This window comes from Heterodontus francisci, chromosome 25 (genome assembly GCF_036365525.1).
Source record: "Heterodontus francisci isolate sHetFra1 chromosome 25, sHetFra1.hap1, whole genome shotgun sequence".
Taxonomy (NCBI): domain Eukaryota; kingdom Metazoa; phylum Chordata; class Chondrichthyes; order Heterodontiformes; family Heterodontidae; genus Heterodontus; species Heterodontus francisci.
In genome coordinates, this window is record NC_090395.1 from 67,722,539 (window position 1) to 67,747,400 (window position 24,862).

General features: G+C 40.9%; 1 protein-coding gene across 9 annotated transcripts in view; it reads right to left on the reverse strand.

The window, feature by feature from the left end:
• Positions 1-24,862, reverse strand: part of nfya (nuclear transcription factor Y, alpha) — a 59,359-nt gene that overhangs the window by 9,213 nt on the left and 25,284 nt on the right. For 8 of the 9 annotated variants that reach the window (XR_010977516.1, XR_010977514.1, XR_010977513.1 and 5 more), the window contains 6 exons: positions 22,458-22,589; positions 19,605-19,698; positions 16,313-16,461; positions 7,465-7,638; positions 2,554-2,646; positions 711-753 (listed from right to left, as the gene is read on the reverse strand). Coding sequence is in view for 1 of the 9 variants with exons in the window: in XM_068057438.1 (XP_067913539.1) it covers positions 2,554-2,646; positions 7,465-7,638; positions 16,313-16,461; positions 19,605-19,698; positions 22,458-22,589 (642 nt within the window). In the remaining 8 variants the exon portion in view is untranslated. The remainder of the gene's footprint in view (positions 1-710; positions 754-2,553; positions 2,647-7,464; positions 7,639-16,312; positions 16,462-19,604; positions 19,699-22,457; positions 22,590-24,862) is intronic. The other variant, XM_068057438.1, reaches the window with a different exon arrangement.

A 24,862-nucleotide genomic window follows, 5' to 3' on the forward strand; every position in this document is an offset into this window, starting at 1 on the left:
GCACCCATCCAAGCAAGTGGAGAGTATTCCATCACACTCCTGACTTGTGTCTTGTAGATGGTGGACAGGAGGTGAGTTATTCGCCGCAGGATTCCTAGCCTTTGACCTGCTCGTGTAGTCACGGTATTTATATGGTTACTTCAGTTCAGTTTCTGATCAATGGTAACCCCCAGGATGTTGATAGTGGGGGACTCAGCTATTGTAATGTCATTGAATGTCAAGGGGAGATGGTTAAATTCTCTCTTGGCTGTAAGGTGCTTTGAGACCTCCTAAGGTTGTGAAAGGCACTGTATAAATGCAAGTCTTTCTTTCTGAGGCAACCATAGCAGATGCAACCCCTGTTAAATCCTTTCTTCCTACGTTGCTATCTAAACACTCCTCCTGTGGCTGACAATGATTTGGATGAGCTTTCTTAAATCTAGCACACCATATTAGGTGCTCATTTTGCCTCTTCCCTAATGGGAAGGTGAAGTACAGATGAACTCTTCTGCTTGACATTGACGACCTGTTCGAATGCATTACCCTGACTTCCCTGTGCCTTGTCACCACACCCCCATCCATTGTACTTTCTATACCTGTCATCTTACACTGTTTGCAGTGCACTATTATAAATTCTGATTTCAGACTTAGCTCTGTCTGCTATTTTCCAAATGTTTTTAATTATTTATATTCCACTACACTCCCTTCTATTTTTGAGCTGTTTTACTCACCTTTTCTCTGTCTTACGCCTTTTCACAGCCTGACTGAGATGACCTTTATAAAAAGAAAAAAGTAGCAAAAAGTTTAATTGTTTAAAATAACCAAATTCTGATGATGGGACTATCCAAAATGTTAACCTATCTTTATTTCAGATGCTGATAGACCTGCTGTATGTTTCCAGTATTGCCAGTTTTTAATTTCAGGTTGACAGCATATGCAATTTTGTTTCTTTTTGCATCTAGGCCGAGAATAGAGAGGATATATTAAGACAGTGACTACCAGAGCAATAAACCCTGAATCTTACATAACAGCTTTTCAAAGTAGGCCTGGATGAAAATTTTAGAGTATATCACCATCGCAATACACAAAAATACCATCACAAAGAATTACAATTGGTTTGAAAATCTGTTGACACTTTCTCCCGCTCCATGCCTTGATCTTTTTAACAAAAAACCTTGGAAATCTGTTTGTTGCACTCCAGATATCACAAATGTCACACTCAAGGAAACACTATTTTTCTGACCTTCTGACAAGGTATTTACAAGCGCCTGCCAACCCAGAAATAAATTGACTCCAGGATACACCTATTTACAGACTTTGTGACCGTAAAGGGACACACCTGTTATACAAAATAATTCACTGCATGTGACATGATACAACCCGTTTTGTTTCAGCCTACCTTATTGTTTAATATCAGCCACACCATTGCACATTTGCTGGTGAGATTTAAATAACAAGCCTGGATGGCATCTTTGGAGTACCTTCTTGAAGGAGGTACTGAAGCCAACAGTTGCAGTTATATTAACCTCATCTGAAATAATTAATCCATGGTAATGCAGGATTGATTAAATGTGAAATCAATTTCTTCATTGTTGGGGTTAGTAATGCTTCCAAACCAGCACTGCCCCCCACCCCACCGCCCTAGGAAATATCTTCAGCACTCATAGTTACATAAAGTAAACAACACAAAACACAGAAATCAAAGGGGTGACAAGGTTGGTCCAAATTCTTTTTAAACTATATAATTTTTAAGGATAGTCTTGATAATGAGACTTCTTTAAAATATGGATTTTTAAATAATGTCTCAATGAAAAATTGCATGCCAGTGCCCATATACAGCAAATCACAGCTGCTTTTAACACTAATGACAATAACACTGGTGATCAATGACTGTGATATCATTACTTATACAGGAATGATCTTTCACTGATTTATATAGAATTCAATCTACTTTTAAATATAATGCTGCGTCAAAGGTCTGATAAAGCACAAGAGAAAGGACTATCCAAATGATTATGCACCCTGCAGAAACGCTGCACCACAGATAAGGACTTGTTGAAATGCAATTGGCAATGGTAACCTACATCACGCCAATCCATGCTGTCCCACTGCAATAGCTAAATGCTTCAGTCCATCCTTTATAGCAATGATTCTCAAATGAAACATGGCCCATTCTCAATGAATACAGTTTAAAATCATTTCAAAAGAAAGTTTATTTCTATGCTGGTGGCATAGGGTTATTTATTTCATGCAAAAGGATGTACAGGAAGCTTTGAAGAACACACAACAACTTCTTCTGGAAAGTTTTGTCAAGGTCAATTTAGGCTGTAGAAATTACTGTAAATCACACACAACATGTACACTAACTGCTAAGTGGTCATCACACACACACACACACACGGTAGGCTTAAATATCCTTTAAGTGTTATTACCAGCACCAATATCTCTAGCTAGTGGACAAGGAGAAGCTTTCTGAATTTTTTAATTAGGTGGGCCAGTAAATGTTTGCGAACCATCGCTGGAAAGTGTAAACCATTGTCTCATACTATTTGCATCTAGGAAAACAAAACTTACAATCTCATCACCCTCTTTGGGAGAAAAGAAACGCCCGCCTTCTCCACGCTTTCGCTGCATTGCATGGCGGTGACGTGACTCATGGAGATATTTCTGAAAGAAAGAAAAAACTACACAGTTACAACAATAAATAAAAACTTTTAACGAGGAGACATCTCAATCCAAATTGTTACGACCAGGTGAGAAAAGGGTCTAGGGTTCCCTCTCAGCCTTCACCTGGTCTTACCGTAACAGGGTTTAATTTGAAAGACACTGTGTTTTTAACTCTACCTTGATGAATTCTTGTTCACCGCTTTCCAATTATTAGGCAAAGAAACCAGCACAAACAGGTTTTCTTAGGTTTAAAGAAGGAAGGTTGAAATTTATTAAACTTAAACTCTAATTCGGTTAACGCCTACGGATATACGACGCGCCCACACTAGCATGCATACACGATACACACATGCAGATAGAGACAAAAAAGAGAAGAAAATAAAGTGAAAAGGTTTAAGGCATTCTCTGAAGAGGGTTTTTGTTACGGTTCTTCGAGCTCACTGTAGAGTCCTTGATTGTAGGTAGATCTTGCTCTTCGTTGGGGCCTAGTATTCTTCTTAAACCTTGTTCGCTGTAGGAGACCTTTCTCTCTTGGGGTTCATGTGGCTTCAGTGGATTTGGAGTTCCGTGAGAAAGAGAGGTTTTCTTCAGTCCAGGAGCATTCTGCAGTCTCTCTGTTCAAAACCCTTTCTACAATTCAGAAAAAACAGGTTGCCCAGCAGGTTAGTCACGTGACCAGCTGGTCTGACCATGTCTGTTTGTGGATTCGGCCATCTCAGCAGTCATTCTGAAATTTGAGCTCCCTCACCCTCAATGTCTGGTGCTCAAAGTCCATTGTGGGTTAAATTGGATAAGGGAAGTAACCCCTCTGTCTCCACAAGCACTGTCTGTTAATATGCAAATGTCTTTCCAGCCAAGGGCCTGGTGATTTCTTTTTTAAACAAATCCTTTCTTCACTTCAGCAACAGTTTTCAAATTAATGTTTATATGACAAAAATTGATGTGCCTCATTCTTGGCAGGTATGATTTTGGCGGGGGGGGGGGGGGGGGGGGGTGGTGGTGGTGTGGTCTGCATGACAAAATGGACAGCAAATCATAGGAGTAGTCGGCCATTCAGCCCGTCGAGCCTACTCCACCATTCAATTGGATCATGGCTGATCATCTACCTCAATGCCACTTTCCCGTGCTATAGCCAGATCCCTTGATGTCATTAGTATCCAGATATCTATTGATTTCTGTCTTGAACATACTCAATGATTGAGCTTCCACAGCCCTCTGGGGTAAGAGAATTCCAAAGATTCGCCACCCACTTAGTGAAGAAATTCCACCTCATCTCAGTCTTAAATGGCCTACCCCTTATTCTGAAACTGTGGCCCCTGGTTCGAGACTCACCAGCCAGGGGAAACATCCTATCTACATCCACTCTGTCATGCTCTGTAAGGATTTTTTAAGTTTCAATGAGATCACCTATCATTCTTCGAAACTCTAGAGAATACAGGCCCAGTTTCCTCAATCTCTCCTCATAAGACAATCCTGCCATCCCAGGGATTAGTCTGTTGAACCTCCGTTGCACTCCCTCTATGGCAAGTATATCCTTCCTTAGATGAAGAGATCAAAACTGTACACAAAACTCCAGGTGTGGTCTCAGCAAAGCTCCATACAATTGCAGCAAAACTAATTTACTCCTGTGCTCAAAACCCCTTGCGATGAAGGCCAACATACCATTTGCCTTCCTAAATGCTTGCTGCACCTGCATACTAGCTTTTAGTGACTCATGAACAAGGACACCCAGGTTCCGTTGGACATCAACACTTCCCAACCTCTTACCATTTAAGAAATATTCTGTCTTTCTGCTTTTTCTTCCAAAGTGGATAACTCCACACTTATTCACATTATATTCCATGTCATGTTCTTGTCTATTCACTTCGCCTGCCCAGGTCCCCTTGAAGCCTCCTTGCATTCTCCTCACAACTTACATTCCCACCTAGTTTTGAGTCATCAGCAAATTTGGAAATATTAAATTTGGTCCCCACATCCAAATCATTTATATAGATTGTGAACAGTTGTGGCTCCAGCACTGATCCTTGCAGTACCCCACTAATCACTGCCTGCCATCCTGATAATGACCCGTTTATTCCTACTCTCTGTTCTCTGTCCGTTAACCAATTCTCAATCCATGAGAAAGATGCTTCCATTCGAAAAATGAAGACTGCCTTTCAAAGCAGACAATCTAGATTTCTTCATTTCTTTTAACTCCATGGGGGGACTTTCATGCTCTCCCGTGCAGCGGGTTTGGAGGTGGGGACAGCAAAACATAGGGTGGGATGGTGGCGGAGAGTTCCTGTCACCATCCTGCCTCCGCCAAAACTTAGGCCAGGGTGGGAAGACCTGTGAACAGCTTTCCTGCCTCGCTGTCAATCAAGGCCCTTAACTGGGCAATTAGCCCCCAAATAAAGGCTTCTTCCCACCGCAACTGAAATTAGCCAGGTGGCCCTGCTTCCTGGCTCTGGGTGGGGCGGGGGGGGGCCTTGTTAAAAGGCAGATAGTGCATGAACGAAGGACCCAGCATCAGGAAGAAGGGGGCCTGCTGAAGGCCACCCTCCTGCCCTTGCTACCTTCTCCCTCTGCCCCGCAACCCCCACGCCGTGAGACCTCTCGCACCCTGACCTACCTGAGGCCTGGTTCCAGCGATGCTCTTCAGCCTCTGGTAGGTGCTGCAGCTGCCAGCCTCTGATTGGTCGGCAGCTGTGCAAGGGAGGGACTTCTGGTGACAAGGTCCTTGAGCCTGTGGATGGCCCATTACTGTCCACCTAAGTGCCCGATTGGCACTTAATTCGGTGGTCTTCCGCAGAAAAGGTGATGCAGGGATCTCGACGTGGGTCCCTCCAGGTGTCAAGATCCCCGCCGCCAGTATAAAATTTCCCTCCACATATCTGAGGAGACCGACTGAGTAGTACACTTAGCAGAAGAGAACCTCTCCTAAGCTAGGTGAGGAACCTTTATCAAATACAGACCCAGCAACCAATTTCACTGACAAGTTCAAACAGTAACCGTTGGTAGATGAGACCAATAATGGAAAGATTTAAGGTTTGCCTGAGATGCGGATGTCAAATTAGCAGAACGCCCATTGATATTCTTGGAAGATTTTCCACCTGCTCTATGATAACAGAAAAAAGATACACTGCACCATTTAGTGTGCTGAACTGTTAAAACAACAGAGTATATAACTCATAGCATATGAAAAATTGCTAAGGTTAGTGAATACATTTGATTCTATCAATATACATCAAAGCTCTCAGAGTTAAAAAGAACCAGGTGCTTCAACTCTGATGTAAAGGACAGCCAATTCCCAGTTAGCAGGATATTATAGATTGAAATTTTGATAAGGAAATTTTGGTCTATTTAACCCTAAAATCAATGAACATAAACCAGACTTTCCTAAAGAGTTAAGGCTTTCTTTGCGCAATGTCCCTTATCAACATAGATTAAGGTTTCTGGGAAACTGAAGAGAGGGAGGTCATTCCCATTTCCCCAAGAATCACCCTTACAACTTCCCTCTTAAGGCAGTCAACAAATTCAAAAATAGCCTGGAGCCTGAATGCCATGGCTTTACCTGACCCTACTCTAGGTATTGCACCCTTTTTACAAAGTTGCATTTGTCTTGTTTTAAAGGTTTCATGCATCCACATACGTGAATGATAGTTGGGTATGTGTCTGTGAATGGTAGTGGGGTGGAGGAGGGACAGTCTCTTAAAGCCTATATTGTGCTCGTGCAGGGCCTTGGCTCTGTCTCGTAGCAAACTGTTTGTTAAGTTAACCAAGTTAAAGGGCAACAATCAATTTTCCGAAGGAGCCGAGTCTAAGCTTTTGGATTAAGAAGGAAGATTAGCTTCCGATAACTCTAACCGCATCCTCCCCACAATTTGGTTGTGATCGATCATTAGAGTAATGCATATTTAACAGGAAAGGGGCATCTTATAAAATCTGACCTCAAATGGGCTACTTTTAACTCTTCTAGGACAGTTACTCAAATTCTGTCCTGTGTATGTGGAGTAGAGTTTGAGACTGTGTAGCCTTATGACTGTTGTTTACCAAGTGTTTTCATGCTATTTACTCATTTCCCAAATGGTTTTGTATCACTGCCTTGTTTTTACATATTACTTGTAATGAACGTTTTCTTTGTTGGATTTGTTTACTTTCTTTTTATGAAAAAAAACCACAAAGTACATTTGCGGCACCACAACACAAACAAATAGGTCTATTTGTTGGCTGGATGGCGAGAATTCTCCCAGATAGGAGGAGGCTCATGTCAGGTGGGAGGAAGTTTGTGTGCAACATAAATGGCAGCATATACCAGTTGGGCTGAATGGCCTGTTTCTATGCTGTTGACTTGATGCAAAATTAATAAAATTAATTTATTTATGTCTAATAAGGTATAGTGCTAGGTAAACCTTGGCCTCTCCTGCTGGATGCTTAAGTGATCAGAATATATAAGATTAAAACACAGTGCTGTTTTTGGAGGATTCTAAAAAGCTGAGAAGATTTTCATTGCTCATGTAACAGAACTGACATTCAGCCTGCAAATAAAATAAAAATACGAACTGATGATATTTTTCAAGCAAATATATGCAGACTCCATTGCAATAAAGTGTGAGTTAGTAATCTAGGCATACAATGCAAGAAAAACAAGCCTAGACCAAATGTGATTTATTTTTCCAGTCTTTCAAAAAATCTAAATGTTATTACCAGAACACACACCAGTACAAAAATGGGAATATACTTTATCCACCCCAAAGGGTGTTTAGTTAAAAACATTTGTCTGTGGTGAAATGTTATTCGTCTCAGGAATGCAGACCTGCTTTGTCCTATTTTCCTTACCCTCCTTTCTTTCGGAATTCGGCCTTCTGCCTCTAGTTTGGCTCTTGCCTGTCGTCTTTTTAAGATTCGGTGATACTGTTTGGCATTTACATATAACGGTTCTTCTTCTAGTAGCTCTGCACCTGGCAAGGGGATTCTCTGCATAGCTGGAACAGTACTAGCTCCTGGTACCATCTGCATGGGTTATCATAAAAAGAGTGAAAGTAAAGATTGACAAGGTAATTTACTCTCCAGTATAGATGATCATTTTGCAACATACATATTGTACTTCTTCCGTGGTTTAACAAGTTAGTGTACCCTATGAAAACCAGCAAACCTCAAATTTACTGTTGTTACGACCGAGGCAGGAAGAGTGCACTGTTTATTCTAGTTCCACCTCTCCACAGGTCACAACATATATTTAAATTTCTTTCCACCTATTGATACGGTCAATCACAGACTCAATTTTTATCCCGGAATAAAACACACCAACCAGATTTCTTCAATAAACAACAACATTATCAGTTTATTATAAAACAAGTCTTAACCAGTAATAAAGCAAAGCAAAATCACAGATCGAAATATAAAAGTTCCCTTTTTACCTTAGCCCCCCTCACACACACATACCAGTTAACCCAAAAAGAGATTTACTCTTCAGAGCTCTAGCACAGAAAAAAACAAAAGAACATTGGCAAATATACTTGCTAATTCTTGAAGAAAAAAAAGATATGAAAAGATGTCAGAAGGCCTTTTTGGTTTGGCGTCCAAAATATGTATAGACGGCTGTCAATGGGATCTTCCGAGAACAGTTCTTGTCAGGCGACGTTAAAGATCAGTTTGGGCAGGTTTTCCAGGAAAAAATGCAGCAACAGAGGTTTCAGGTGGTTTCTTATACTTGTTTCTCATAAGATGGAAACTGGCCGGTTTTTTCAAAGAGCTGGAACACACTGAGGTGGGGTTTGCTCTCTTGGCAAGTTTTCTCCAACCGTCTTTTCAAACCATTATCCATATCCAAACTCACTGTCCAAAACAAAACCAAAACCAATGTCACAAGGATCAAGCCTTCGACCCCCATAAATCTCGACCTGTCACCTCCCTACAGACATCTTTCCCCAAGTCAAAAACAACCTCTGCTGGGTAATTATTTGAAGACAGGTGCCTTCCAGTAACTGTTGGTTTTCAAGCTCAGTCCAAAAACCTTCTGGTGACCTCCCTTAAAAAACACACACAAAGTTCCAGCATCTATGGAATCTTTTCAGTTTTAAAACACAAATCTTCAAAATTTAACAAAAAAAAATGGAAGCACTCTTAACACCTCCTTCACCCTGGAGAAATGAAACACCATTTTAAAATGTGTTTCATTACAAAGTGCGGAAAAAAGATGAAAAAAATTTAAAACACATGTTCACACTCATACTCATTCACTCTTTACCTGTAGCTAATACAGTACTGCTTTGTACCATCTTTGCATTCAGACAACTCAAGGGAAAGTTAGATTATAGATAAAGCATCTGCAATCAATTTATTTTTGCCCACAATGTGGATAATCTTTAAGTGATAAGGTTGCAATAGTGAACTCCATCGGAATAGTCTGGCATTCTGGTTTTTAAATGTTTCCACAAAGGCTAGGGGGTTATGATTAGTATATACCAGTGTCTCTCTGTAGTCTTGGTGGACATAGACTTCAAAATGCTTAAGAGCCAACAATAAACCTAGGGTTTATTTTTCCAGTGTTGAATATCTTTTGTGATGGAAACCCCACCTGCCAAGAATGAGGCATATTAATTTTGTCATATGGAACATTATTTTTAAACTGTTGCTGGACTGAAAAGATGACTTGTTTAAAGAGATCACAGCAGTGACTGAAAACATACTGCTCATTTGCATTCTGGGAGACAGTTGCCTGGAGATGAGAATGGAACTGCTCCCTGGTTCAATTAACCAGATGGCTTTTGATCACAAGACACTGACTGTGTGAAAGCCAGCATTCCAGCCCCCTACTGAGGATGTCTACTAAGATTGAAGGAATCCACAAAACTGCGGCGCAGCCTGTTTTAAAAAAAAAGCTAGTCACATGACTGGCCTGCTGGCCCAGATTTGGTTTGAATTGTGTTCACAGAATAGTTTGGGTCAGACTGCAACTAAACTTGAAGAGAGCATCTCTCCCTGTCTCTCTCTCTCTCTCCCCACTCTCACGCAAAGACAGACCCAATGGAAGAAACTAAGCCAAGACAGAAAACCATTGAAACAAGTTTGAAAGTGTGCACTGGGCCCCAACGAGACAGCAAGATTTAACTGCAATCAAAGATTTTACATCAAACTCAAAAGACAGTAAATGAATTCCAGCTATTGCTTCAAACCTTTCCCCTTGATTCCTTCTCCTTTCTCTATCTGCATGCGTGTTCATCGCGTATGCATGCTAGCATGGTCACATCACGTATTTTTAGTCGTTTTAACCGAATTAGAGTTTTAAGATTAATAAACTTACACCTTTCTTGTTTAAATCTAAGAAAACCTGTCTGGTTGATTTCTTTGCCATTACAATTGTAGTGTAGTGAACAATGATTCGCTGAGGGGAAGCTAAAAACAGAGTGTTTTAAAAATTAAACTCCGTTACGGTCGAACCAGGAAAAGGCTGACAGGGACAGGGAACCCCTAGATCCCTTTCTCACTTGGTCATAACACCTTTTTGATGCTGATTTAGCTTTTTAGAAATGTATCCCACTGGCCTTTCTATGCCTGATTTATCGTCTTGTAAAAGGACTGCACCGATACCCAGGTCACTAGCAAAATTGCTGCCTTGAAGGGCTTAGTGTAATTTGGAGCAGCCAGCACTGGCTCATTAATCAAAATGGCTTTCGGCCTCTCAAAAGATGCTTGGCATCCCCCTGACCACCCTATCTTGGTTTTCCTTTTCTCTAGCAAATCTGTCGGTGGAGCAGCTATAGTACTAAAATTAGGTACAAACTTGCAGTAGAAACCACACATCCCCAAAAATCTCATAATTTCTCACTTAGTCATAGGGGTAAGGAACTCCAACAATGCTTGTACTTCCGCTGTTTTTGGCAACACTTGTCCTTGCCCTACTATATGCCCGAGGTAGGTTACTCTTGCTTTCGCAAATTCACTTTTGGCAAGGTTTATTACTAAATCAGCCGATTGAAATTTTCTAAACAGAGCTTCTAGTTGTTCCAAGTGGTCCTTCCAAGTGTCACTGTATACCAGCAAATCATCAAGCTAAACCACACAGTTAGGAACACTGGCTACCACTTGGTTCATTAGTCTCTGATAGGTTGCTGGGGCATTTTTACGTCTGAATGGCATCACTTGGCATTGGAAAAGACAGTCAGGCATGACAAAGGCCTTTCTTTAGCTCGGCATGTTAAAAGAACTTTCCAATATCCCGTTAACAAATCTATTTTTGTAAGAAACATGGCACTGCCCACTCTGTCAATACAGTCTTCCAAGTGAGGAATTGGGTAGGAGTCTGTCTTTGTTACTGCATTAACTTTTCTGTAGTCTGTGCAGAGTTTAGTTGAACTGTACAGTTTAGGGACCAATACTACTGGTGAACTCCAGTTACTTTGATTGGGTTCAATTAGGTGGTTTTCCAACATGTATTGGATTTCTACTTTTACCTGGGTCTGTTTCTCTGGACTTAAGCGGTAAGGATGCTATTTTATAGGAAAGGATTCCCCTACATCCACATCATGTGTGGCTAAGGTTGTACATCCTGTTTATCCCTACAGAGTATTTTAAATGTTCTGAGTAGCCTTGTTAGGTCTTCATGTTGTTCTGCATCTAAATATGAAAGCCTAGTGTCCAATCTCCCTAATAATTCAGTATTAGTTAACTGCATAGTAGGAAGTTCAATTTAAGAATTGTCTAGGCCTCCTTCTGCCTCATCCTCACTATCTCTTTCATCCTTCACTGTCCCTACTACCTGACATACCTGTGCTTGCTCATCCTCCTCCCAGCAATAATATTGTTTCAACATATTGATATGATACAGCTGATTCTTTTTTCTAGCGATCTGGGGTGTCAATAAAATAATTTACCTTACCAATTCTCTTGACTACTTTATATGGACCACTAAACTGTGCTTTCAGTGGCTCACTCTGTAAAGGCAGTAAAACTAATACCTCATCCCCTGGTTGAAATATTCAGGTCTTGGCATGCTTATCTGCCCATTTCTTCATAGTTATTTGGGAAGCTTTAAGGTTTTCCTGAGCCACTTTGCAATCCCTAATGGCAAACAAAAAAAATCCTAGCCCTTTATTCCAATCATGTGGATATTCATGACCGTATGCCCTGATCATCGTTTTCAGGGTCTGATGGTACATTTTTAAAGCTCCTTGTGTCTTTGGGTGGTCTGCTGAAGACTAACTGTGTTATACCCAAATTACTCATAACTTCTCGAAAAATTTTCGACATAAAATTGGTACCTTGATCCAACTGAATTTCAATCAGTAATCCATATCTAGTGAAGAATTGGGTTACCTTCTCTACCACTACTTTAGCAGAAAATGTTCTCAAGGGAATGGCCTCTGGGAACCGAGTAGCCATATCCATGATAGTGAATATACATTGGTGTCCCGCTTTTGTTTTTGGCAAAGGTCCTACACAGTCTACCAAAACCCTATTAAATTGTTCCCCAAAAACTGGTATGGGAATTAGAGATGCTGGTTTTCCCACAATCTGGCACAGATGGCACGTTTTACAAAACTGCTCCATGTCCTTGGTAAGACCTGACCAGTAAAAATGTCGACTTCTACATGATTTAGTCTTCTGTATCCCCACATGTCCCGCAATAGGAATTTCATGCACTATCCTTAATAGTTCCCAGCAATACTTTGGCAGTACCACTATCTGATGAACTACCGTCCATTCTTCGTCCGCAAGTCTGTGAGGAGATCTCCAGTTCCTCATCAGAATCCCATCTTTAATATCACAGCCTTTTGCCTAAGTTTCAGTTACAGCTGGCTGTGCCATTTTATTTAACTCTGGATCGGCTTGCTGAGTCTTGATCAGAGAAGACTTATTAAGCATTTCCTTTTTAATTATCTAAATCCCCAAAGAAAGTTTCAGATATTCGGTTATCTGTCTGTGGTGCCAATTTTACCTCTGACAGTGGATCTTGTTTAGCCATTGATCGGGTTATTACACACGAAGGAAAAATTCCAGGAAGCTTTTCCTGCAACTGTTATGTCTTTTGGACTTCACTTGGTCTTTCCCTGACTACTGGAGAAGGTACTACCCTTTGCTCCGGCCAAATCATTCCCCAGGAGTAGGTCAACTCCGTCTACTGGCAAACTATGGACAACTCCTATATTACCGTTCCAGACATTAGGTCACACTCTGGGTGCACCTAATACAAAGGTACGGGCATATACTCCCAATACCAATTTACTGAAACCTTGGCATTCAGTGCGCTCTCTGGTGGAAAGGTTAGGCCATTCCCCAGCAAAAAGGTTTGTGTGGCTCCTGTATCCCTAAATATAATTATAGGTTTACCTGCCTCACTTGAGCGATAAGGAGTTACTTTTCCTTTTGACAAGAATTCCCTAAAACTCTCAGGTATCTTATTCACAACCCTTGCACTCACAGTGATTTTTGTATTTGGCCTTACAGCTGCAATCAGAGCTACAGCCTGATCTGTCGTACTCTCGGTCAGGGCCCCTTTTTCTACAATGGCTTTGTGTACCCCAATAAGTCCCACTGGTTTATCCCACAACTTCTAGCATTCTGAACGAAGGTGTCCCACCTTGTGACAATGGTAATACTTAGGCTTGCGGACCTCACTTCCACCCTCAGCTCCTTCCTTTCTGGCCTGAGGAGATGATCCTGGGATGTTCCCAGCTGTCTCTTCTTGTCCTTGGCAACTTGCCTTTCTTTCACCCTCCCACCTTCTATCCTTCTCGAGTTTGTGGGGATGACGAACAAAGGTTTTGAGCTTATAAACAAGCTCATAATCATCAGCAATTTCTGCTGCCTGTCTGACCATTGAAACTTCCTGGTTCTTACTAACGGAGGGAATGAACTTTAAAATTCTTCCAGGAGAATTAGTTCCTTAAGGTTCTCATATGTGGCCTCTACTTTAATGCCCATATCCAACAATCAAAATTAATTTGCTTTACCCTCTCAAATTCTATACAGGTCAGCCCAGACAATCTCCGGAGGTTCCAAAATTTCTGCCAGTAAGCTTCAGGGACCAACTCATACGCAGCGAGAATAGCCTTTTTTGCCACCTGATGATCTGCAGAAGCCGCCGCAGAAAGCATGGCATAAACTTCAAGAGCTCTGCCCATCAACCTGCTTTGCACAAGCTGTGTCCAACTTTCCTTCAGCCACTTCATCTGTTTCGCTATCTTTTCACAAGAAATGAAAAATGCCTCTACAACCCTTTCCTCAAACTTAGGGAGGGCTTGCACAAATTTAACAGCTCTCCACTGGGTCCGGAGCTAGAGCCAAACCTTTCCTCACCAGAACTTTCACTGGAGTCAAGGCCACCCTTTTATCTTAGTTCCAGCTTTTTAACTTTGAACTTCCTTTAATTCTCTTTCTCTTTGAAATGCACTCTATTTTTCCCTTTCCTCTTTTTGAAATTCAAACTTTTTCATTGTCAATTCTCTTTGAAGCTCACATTTTTTCAGTTCTTTTTCCTCCTTTTTCTGTTCAAGCTTAAGTTTTTCCATTTCCTGCTCAAGTGTTTTCATTTCCAGTTGCAATTGAATCCTAGCTAATTCAACTGCACTAACCTCTGCTTTGCCTTCTTCAAGTTTCAAATGGTGTGCTATTACTTCAATTATGTCTGCTTTCTTAGCTCCTGGTTTTAACTCTAACCTCAACAGGTCTGCCAAATCCTTTAGTTTAACCTTGGTTTCTCAAATCACTCAAAGATACATCCTCTTTCCCCAGAAAAGCCACAGCAACTGATATAGACATTCCGGTAGAGTAAACTTTAATCTACTGCACAAGAAACCTGGTTTCTTTTTCTTTCCTCTTTTCAATTATTATTACCCCACTTACAACTGTACGCCGTCAGCGTTGGGTTATCCTGCAAAGAGCTCTCAATTATATATTACGACCGAGGCGGGAGGAGTGCACTGTTTATTCTAGTTCCACGTCTCCACAGGTCACAACATATATTTAGATTTTTTCCCCACTTACTGATAGTTAATCATTGACTCTATTTTTATCCCAGAATAAAACACACCAACCAGGTTTCTTTAATAAACAACCAATTATCAGTTTATTATAAAACAAGTCTTAACCAGGAATGCAGCAAAGCATAAACACACAGATCAGAATATAAAAGTTCCCTTTTTAGCATAGCCCCTCACACACACTTATACCAGTTAACGGAAAAAATAGATTTACTCTTTAAATGTACAAAAAAAAACAATAACGAATACATTGCCCAAAATACTTGCTCATTCTTGAAGGAAAAAAAAGATATGAAAAGATGTCAGAAGTCCTTTTTGGTTTGGCGTATAGACGGCTGTCAGAGATCTTCTGAGAACAGTCAGGCAGCGTTGAAGATCAGTTTGGGCAGGCTTTCCAGGAAAAATGCAGCAACAGTGGTTTCAGGCAGTTTCTTACACTTGCTTCTCAGCTTCTCATGAGACGGAAATTGGCAGGCTTTTTCAAAGAGCTGAAAGAGACTGTGGTGGGGTTTGCTCTCTTGGCAAGTTTTCTCCAACTGTCTTTTCAAACCATTGTCCATATTCCAACTCTCTGTCCAAAGCGAAACCAAAACCGATGTCACAAGAATCAAGCCCCCTAACCCCCATAAATCTCGACCTGTCACTTCTCTGCAAACTTCTTCCCCCAAGTCAAAAACAACCCCTGCTGGGTAATTATTTGAAGACAGGTTTTCAAGCTCAGTCCAAAAACCTTCTGGTAACCTCCATTAAAAAACACAAAGTTCCAGCATCTATGGAATTTTCTTAGTTTTAAAACACAAATCTTCAAAATTTAACAAAAAGGAAGCACTCGCAACACTGTTTATCACAGCTTAGATGACACAAACAGGAGATGTTCCTGTTAATCCTACAGGAAATGCAGTACCATTTCCTCAGTAAAATCAAAGCTATAACAAGAGGCTTAAAGAATGGTAAAATGCATATGTGTGCCAACAAGGAAAAGTCTCAACCAGCTGTGCCACTGCTTAGTGGCAATGGCTTAGTTTGTTGGGATCACAGAATGTTAAATGACAGTCACTCTGCATCACTATCATGCCTTAAATAACTGTTCAAGAGTGTGACTGGTAGTAGCTTGTGAGCAGATTGTTCATCTTCATGGGTAGAGTCTAGGGACAATGGGAAGAGGGTAGGAAATAAGGAACTTAATCACAAAAATATAACAAGAGAAATATTCGGAGAAAAGACTACATTAATGGTTTTGTGGCTGTGTACATTTTAACTCTACATTATTCATAATTAGAAAAGGGATATATGAGGGGTGGGTGGGCAGGCAACCTACCTCAAAACCTGTACTTATAGCATACAATTTTTCTGCTTCACTTTACAGGAAAGCAGGAAAACCAGCACATGCAGCATGGCTGAGATTCCCCCATGTTTCAAGCTGAGGTATTACTTAGACTTTGCTCAGTACTCCCTCTAGTCCAGTTGATTAACAGCTGGATCAAAGAGAACCACAGAAAGGAACTTATGTCCTATCATATTACAACATGATACATCTTATCACAAGTTGGACAGACAACTACTGAATCAAAATGTATTCATCTCAGGGATGGAATTCTCTTTTTGTTATCTTAAACAGACCTTGCTATGATTTGAGTAATAAGTATTCTGTAAATGTTTAAGCTGTGAACTATTCACAATATTACTCCAAACTAGAGACTTACCATCACCATACCGCCTGCATTGACCATACTTCCAGCGACTGGTAGTGTTACCGTTACAGTGCCCTGGCTGCTATTTGTGGTGCTTGTGCTGGCTCCTGTCTGGACAATTTGGGCCCCAGCAAGGCTGGCAGCAGGAATGGTGATCATGCCTGTAACAGGGACTGCAACTTTAGCACGTAACACAAAGAGGAGAAAGACAAGACAAAAAGATGAACAAAAAGAAGGCAGAGTAAAAATAGAGAAGAGGATTGAGAGATGTACGAGAGAAGAGGGAAAAAGAAAAATGAAAGGAACAAGATTAATCCCTTCAGTTTTCAAGAAAACAATACATCCTTGTGTAGAAATCATTAAAGTTTTAATGCAAACAACTAAAACAACGTTGCTTAGAAAGATGTACATTAAACATTTTTTTTAAACAAAATTGGTCTAAAAGTAATGCAAAGCAAAGCAGAGATCATTGAAAATTAAAATAGTCCAGATTTTCAAATATTTAGTTAATATGCTTTAACCTTCTTGTGAACAGTGTATGACCTCATTATTAATGTTAAGTTAATTATATTGTTAAAAATACACAGGTGAAGGGCATTGTTTAGTTAAGGACTTAGAGTGGATATAAAGAGAGCCTGCTGGGACACGGGTGGAAGGCCAGAGGCAGAGATATGTAATGCTGCATTCTGTGAATAAACTGGCTATCAAGAAGATTCTTCACCATTTGGCTCAGATTTGTTTAACACTCATAACCTGGGTTCCATGGGTATTTTGCGCTAGTGCAGAGTTTGGAGACATTTACAGTATAGTGTGAGTTTAGAATTCTTTTGGGGAGTTAATTTTATGATCACCCGTGCAGTGAGGTCCAAACCTCAGTCATACTCTAGGAAGGCACCAAAATGAAACTAGATGCTTTCTGAGAGAAAGGAAAGTAAGAGAAAATACAATTTGCAGGTTATGTTAACTTAGGCTATTTACATGCTGACCACTTGGCTCAAAACAGTACAGCAACGACTTGTGAAAAAGCTGCTTGCCTTACTGACTGAAGAACAGTGTCATGGTTTGAACCAAAAAAGGGCTGGAGGGAAGGGACCAAAAATGAAATAGATATTTGTTGAAATTTAAAGCAAGATAAAAACACTATATTTTATCTCTAGAGTTTACTAAGTGAAAATTAATAGCCTCATTTATTATGTTTGCTTTCTAATCTAAATGTTTATATCCAAATATATATTAGAAATGAGTACCGGCTTGCTCCAGGAAATTTGATTCATGGCTGCTTAGCTCAGCACAGTAGCTCTTATTCAGACATAGTTAGCCAAAATGGCATCACTGAATAATGCATATAACTTTTATTTAAATATTCTGCAGTAAATGTCAATGCTTACCACTTCATCATTTGATTAAACTTTTAAAATTTCAATTTAAATGTTGAAACATTTTTTAATGAGAATCTGAGGAACAGCAAAAAGCTGTGAATCCCAGAAGCTAACACTGCACAAATTCCTCCCACCTTGTAGTGCTTGCTATAAATACAGTGGCATATTCCAAGAAGGCTACAACCACAAAGCTGACTTTCTCTCCCCTAACCCTGCCCCCACCTCTGACTTTTTATCCTTATTCATTTTTCCTCACCAGCTGTATTACTCTGTAGCCAGCTGCCAAGAGCTGTGCCACAACATGGGGTGGTTAGTTCTTCAATTCTCCTCTCCCCCACAATGTAGGGAAATGCCCAGTCTTGACTCAATATTTCACACTAGCAGTACTGCAGAGATCTTGGGTTGTGTCGCCCACAGCTGTAAGGGTAGTCTCATTATTTTGACATATTTTCAATAAGTGATTTAGAAACATACACAACAAGATGACTCTGCCATGTGTTAATAACAAGGTGTCCTCATGCAAACAAATACAGGCTCGTTAGTGCACTCATTGATGTAATGAAGTAGATTTTCTTGTTTCTGTGCCTGCGGCTGTTGAATGGTCTGGGAACAGTGAATATAATATCAGACAGACTCCATTTGAGCATGCATTCCCCCCTGACCAACTCTCCTGTATTTGCTGTGCCCAGGCAATCCTGTAGCACAAAATGTAGGAAGAGGGAAATCTCTGGCACAATTGAGGTGGAGCTGCATCATGCGAGAAGAGCTCTTCAAGACATTGCAGCAAATTGGATCATCTGTGGGACAGTATTGGTGATGAAGGAATCCCGCATGTTTTGAAAGAGGACAGTTCTTTTTCAGGATCTACAGCATCCTGTTTTCTACCCCTGGTAATAGCAAACCAATCCATCCCATTTGAGCGTGATGAGACTGGACACCCTCTAATCATTTGGTTTGCTGAACAGATGCAATTTGAAAAATAAAGGTGCCACCTGGCCATCACATTCAATTGAGGAAGGATCCTGCTCAATACAAACTGGAGTGAAAACTGTGAAAGGCCAGGGAAATCCAGTCTAGCGACAAATTAATTATCAATTCCAAAAATAGACTTACTATAAGTGTGGATAATTGTCATCCTAATGTGCAATTTTATACATTTATTCTTGTTTTACTTCTAGCTATTAATAGCTTACCTCAGTAAATTTGTTACTTTTGAGGATGCTCTTTCCAGCTCATTATCTTTCTTAAAGACATTCAAAGTCTGTATTTTGTTTAAATTAAAAATCCACTTTTTCTATTTGCTTTGCAATACTTTACCATTATTATGATCATCAAATAATTTTAACTATTGGCAAAGAAGACATCAAATCACAAGCCATGACCGCATCCTTACCCTGCTCTCTGTTTTGTCTTGGATTTAGGAAAACTAATAGTCTAACAGTTGACACTGGTATGCAGTTCATGGTGTACTCCACTGAATAGCAGTCAAGTGAACACCAATTTATCCATTAGCATCACAGTTTTAACACATAAATGGGCTTCTCTGTATACTGGGCATACAATGCATTTGAGTTGCAAGCACATCCCAAGCAACTAACCCATGGAGCAGGCAAGCATGAGCCACATCAGCTTTGAACCAGTGTGTGGTGTAAGTGCATGGTTACTGTTGCTCACCCTATCAGAAGGGATAAAAGTAAAATGAATTTACATTAGCAGCTCAAAACACATTTATAGGAAAAAAATGCAGATCATTCAAATCATGAACAGTTATTCAAAGAAATGTAGCCCAGTGACCCACCAGAAATTCTACAGTGGCAAGTAGGAAAGAGCTGAGGGAGGGGAGATCAGCTGATTAAGTCGCTGCTGTCTGCTCTTAGCATTCCAATCAATATCAAAAAATAAATTCCAACAAACTTGCTGGTTACCTTGCTGGAGTATGGTGCCGTCTGCATTAACAGGTTGGTATACAATTGTCTGCCCCTCTGCAGTCTGTGCCACCTGCTGTCCTTGCACTATTTGCTGTTGACCATATTCAGTTATGAAAACAATTAAACAATATTTTTTGCAACTGTTCGGAGTTAAACGCAGTTAGACATTTATACATTGTTGGTAGTTTACAGAAAATCTGTTTCAGCGTATACAATAGGGAAAGAGCCTTACACAAAGGACAACAGCTCAGAGGATCTATTCTAGTCAGCAGTTTTGATTTTCAGTTATAAATTTGTAGATGACCACTGAATCCTTTTAAACAGCTAAGTAGAATGAATATATGGGCGATGTTGTCACTGTGCTGGACAGCTGCTGGCACTAGGTCAAAGCTGGGAACTAAGTTCATAGAATTTCTTCTAGGTCAGTCTTAATGGTAAATATTTACATTTATAACCCAACATATTCTTTTTCATCTATTCTCTGGCTTTGCAATCCACTTGCCGTAAAGACTTCCTCACTCTAACCACAAGAGGAGGCTAAAGTTCTCATATGATCATTGCGGAATTGATGGGAATGACTAGTCATAAGTATCATTCAACATCAAGACTTGTAGGGTGTCTTATTTCAGATAAGCTATTCATCCATCTTGACCACAAGCTGATGACATTTATTCATCTAAGCCAAATAGAATGGGGCAGCGAACAGTGGTTAGATTCTGACAAGCAACTTCTAGTGGGGCAGCAACCCTTCTCCTGTTTGCACAAGTTAAAACACAAGCTTGAAACATTTTGAGAATTGAAAATTGTATCAAAGAATAACATAGCTTTACCCATAATGGGACCGTGTCAATTTGTGGAGTTTCAAACCTTAACTGGTTGAACAAGGGGCCTTTGGAGCTAGTTTCAAATAAGTTATTTATATTATGACATTCCTCAGAAACAGCCCATGATGTTTCAGATACAAATGACTGACCTTGAAATACAATGACTATTTTTATCCAGGCAGCCATTTTATGTATATCAAAATCTCAAACAACAGTGAAATGAAAAAACTTTATTAGTGGTGCCAGTTGAGGGAGGAATGTTGACCCTTATACCAGGAAAACTCTCAGTGCTCTTGTTCAAATAGTATCATGAGATTCTTAACATCTGACTTAACAGTAAAGGGGACCTCAATTTAATGTTTCATCTGCATGAAGTGTCAGCCTGTGTGTTCATGTCCTAGAGTAGGGCCTGAACCCATAAACCGAGTCACAGGTGACAGTGATATCAATTGAGTCAAGCTGGAACCTTTCAGCCAAAAAGGCTAACTCTTACCTTTGAAATAAACTGTGGAACTTAGAAGGTTTAGATTTAAAGGTAACTAACATTCTTAAGTCCCTTTTAAAAAATGTAAATTATAAATAAGGACAAATTTTAGAAACTGAATTAAAATTAGAGCGAATGAAGAGAAAAAATGGATAAAAAACAAAAATCAGTTTGAGAAGTGATTTAGGTATTCATCTTTATCATATAGAGTTAGCATTCATGACATTTAAGTGGATTTAATATTGCAATACTGAAGTACATTTCAGCATTACAGATGCATGCTGAAAACTCTTGATAGCTAACACGATTGTCAAAACATAATGAATGTGCTGTTAGTGTAGTCAAGGTGATCGATTTCAACATGTACCAGCAATGATTGTAGATTAGATAAAATCTGTATGATTCATTAGTGTACGGAAATATGGCAACACAATATAGATCCAGACTTTGCATTTGTAATTCTTGGTGTAAGGTGAAAAAGATAAAGTGAAAATGCAATGGCGAATTGCCAATTTCCACTCACATACCTCTCAAGGCAGTTGGAGTGGTACTGATGAGGCTGAGCTTCTGTCTTAGCAGGAATTATGCATTTGATGAGGTACAGAGAATTATATGGAAAGTAATAAGAAATCACACACACAAAGAAACTTTGGATTACTTCTAGGATGATCACTCATTTAATTTTATCCATGGGCCAGTGGTAGCACTCTTGCCTATGGGTCTGAAGGTTGTGGTTTCAAGTCCCACTCTAGAGACTTGAGCACAAAATCGAGGCTGACACTCCAGTGTAATTCTGAGGGAATGTTGCACTGTCAGATGTGATGTTAAACTGAGGCCCCTGTCCACCCCCTTTCAGGTGAACATAAGAAATTCCACAGCACTATTTTGTTATCCTGACCAATGCTTGTCCCGCAACCAAATCACTAAAACAGATTATCTGGTTATTATTGCATTGTTGTTTGTAGCATCTTGCTGTGTGCAAAATTAGCTGCTGCCTTACCTACATTGCAACAATGACTTAAACTTTAAAAATTATTTAATTGGCTGTAAAGTGATTTGTGACGTCCTAAGTTTGTAAAACGGTATATAAATGCAAGACTTTCTTTTGAACTGGATAGTCAACTTTGTTGGTTGCTGCAATTATTGAAAAAGCATGCGGAAGCAGACCAGTTTTACCCAAGTAATACCACTGTTGGTTCTGAATGGGCAAATGTTGGCAGTTCTCTGCCCATCTACAGTTCGAACACAAGAAAGCTTGGAATAAGAATAATTAATTTCATCCATCAAACCTATTCCTTCCACAAATCACGTATGAATACCTCCTGCAGTAGTCGTCGCCCGTTCCCTCACCCAGCCTGACAGCATCAGATGAACGTGTTGATTGTCCCATTAGCACAGAAGGCCATTCCGCCCATTGTGCCTGTGCTGCCTCTCTGAAATAGCTACCAATTAGTCCCACCACCCTGCTTTCCCCATAGCCCTGAAAATGTTTCCTTTCTAAATATATATCCAATTCTCTTGTAAGGTGTTAAGGTAACTTACTTGTGTTTGGCCTGCTGTCACAGCAGCCTGAGGCTGCTGAATAATAATTTGTTGCGCCTGACCTTGTTGGTTCTGGACTTGAACAGCTTGTCCACTTTGAAGCTGCAGCTGACTTGGTTGAACTAGTTGAATCTGAAAAGAATGAAAAAACAGTCCATACTTGTAACAGCAAATTATATGAAGATGCAATAGATTGCTTGTGGGTAGAACAAGCTCAAAGTCCTGAAAATTCCTCAAGTCCAGCAACTTATATCAAAGATTCTATTACAAAGAGGGTACACTCATCATAGCTATATTATGAACAGGATATACTACTGGATACCAGAATGAACTGAGCTACGTCTCCTTGAAGTGACTACTATTTTTGTTTGAACGGAACAAGAATAGGTAATTTCAGCTGCCAAGGAGATCTTTGCGGCAGGTAGTCTTATTCACTGTTTCCCTTTACCACAAAGCTCAACCCATCGATCATTACACTTCCAAATTTAATTTCTCAATATACAGCACATGCACTCAAAGCTATGCTCAAATTCTGAAGTCCCGAAAATAAGAACGATTTGATTATCTACTTCCTCCTTCCTTTGGCCTCCTTGTCTCGAGAGACAATGGGTAAGCGCCTGGAGGTGGTCAGTGGTTTGTGAAGCAGCGCCTGGAGTGGCTATAAAGGCCAATTCTAGAGTGACAGACTCTTCCACAGGTGCTGCAGATAAAATTGGTTGTCGGGGCTGTTACACAGTTGGCTCTCTCCTTGCTCTTCTGTCTTTTTTCCTGCCAACTGCTAAGTCCCTTCGACTCGCCAGGCTTTAGCCCTGCCTTTATGGTTGCCCGCCAGCTCTGGCGATTGCTGGCAACTGACTCCCACGACTTGTGATCAATGTCACAGGACTTCATGTCGCGTTTGCAGACGCCTTTAAAGCGGAGACATGGACGGCCGGTGGGTCTGGTACCAGTGACGAGCTCGCTGCACAATGTGTCCTTGGGGATCCTGCCATCTTCCATGCGGCTCACATGGCCAAGCCATCTCAGGCACCGCTGGCTCAGTAGGGTGTATATGCTGGGGATGTTGGCCGCCTCGAGGACTTCTGTGTTGGAGATATGGTCCTGCCACCTGATGCCAAGGATTCTCCGGAGGCAGCGAAGATGGAATGAATTGAGACGTCGCTCTTGGCTGACGTACATTGTCCAGGCCTCGCTGCCGTAGAGCAAGGTACTGTGGACACAGGCTTGATACACTTGGACTTTTGTGTTCTGTGTCAGTGCGCCATTTTCTCACACTCTCTTGGCCAGTCTGGACATAGCAGAGGAAGCCGTTCCCATGCGCTTGTTTAATTCTGTATCGAGAGACAGGTTACTGGTGATAGTTGAGCCTAGGTAGGTGAACTCTTGAACCACTTCCAGAGTGTGGTCGCCGATATTGATGGATGGGGCATTTCTGACGTCCTGTCCCAAGATGTTCATTTTCTTGAGGCTGATGGTTAGGCCAAATTCATTGCAAGCAGCCGCAAACCTGTCGGTGAGTCTCTGCAGACACTCTTCAGTGTGAGATGTTAATGTAGCATTGTCAGCAAAGAGGAGTTCCCTGATGAGGACTTTCCGTACTTTGGACTTCGCTTTTAGACGGGCAAGGTTGAACAACCTGCCACCTGATCTTGTGTGGAGGAAAATTCCTTCTTCTGAAGACTTGAACGCATGTGAGAGCAGCAGGGAGAAGAAGATCCCAAACAGTGTAGGTGTGAGAACAGAGCCCTGTTTCACGCCACTCAGGATAGGAAAGGGGTCTGATGAGGCACCGCTATGCTGAATTATGCCTTTCATATTGTCATGGAATGAGGTGATGATACTTAGTAGCTTTGGTGAGCATCCAATCTTTTCTAGTAGTCTGAAGAGACCATGTCTGCTGACGAGGTCAAAGGCTTTGGTGAGATCAATGAAAGCAACGTAGAGGGGCATCTGTTGTTCACAGCATTTCTCCTGTAGCTGGCGAAGGGAGAACAGCATGTCAATGGTGGATCTCTATGCTCGAAAGCCACACTATGCCTCAGGATAGACACGCTCAGCCAGCTTCTGCAGCCTGTTTAAAGCGACACGAGCGAAAACTTTCCCCACTATGCTGAGCAGGGAGATTCCGCAGTAGTTGCTGCAGTCATCGCGGTCACCCTTGTTCTTATAGTGGGTGATGATATTGGCATCGCACATGTCCTGTGGTACTGCTCCCTCGTCCCAGCACAGGCAAAGCAGTTCGTGCAGTGCTGAAAGTATCGCAGGCTTGGCACTCTTGATGATTTCAGGGGTAATGCCATCCTTCCCAGGGGCTTTTCCGCTGGCTAGAGTATCAATGGCATCACTGAGTTCCGATTTTGTTGGCTGTATGTCCAGCTCATCCATGACTGGCAGAGACAGGGCTG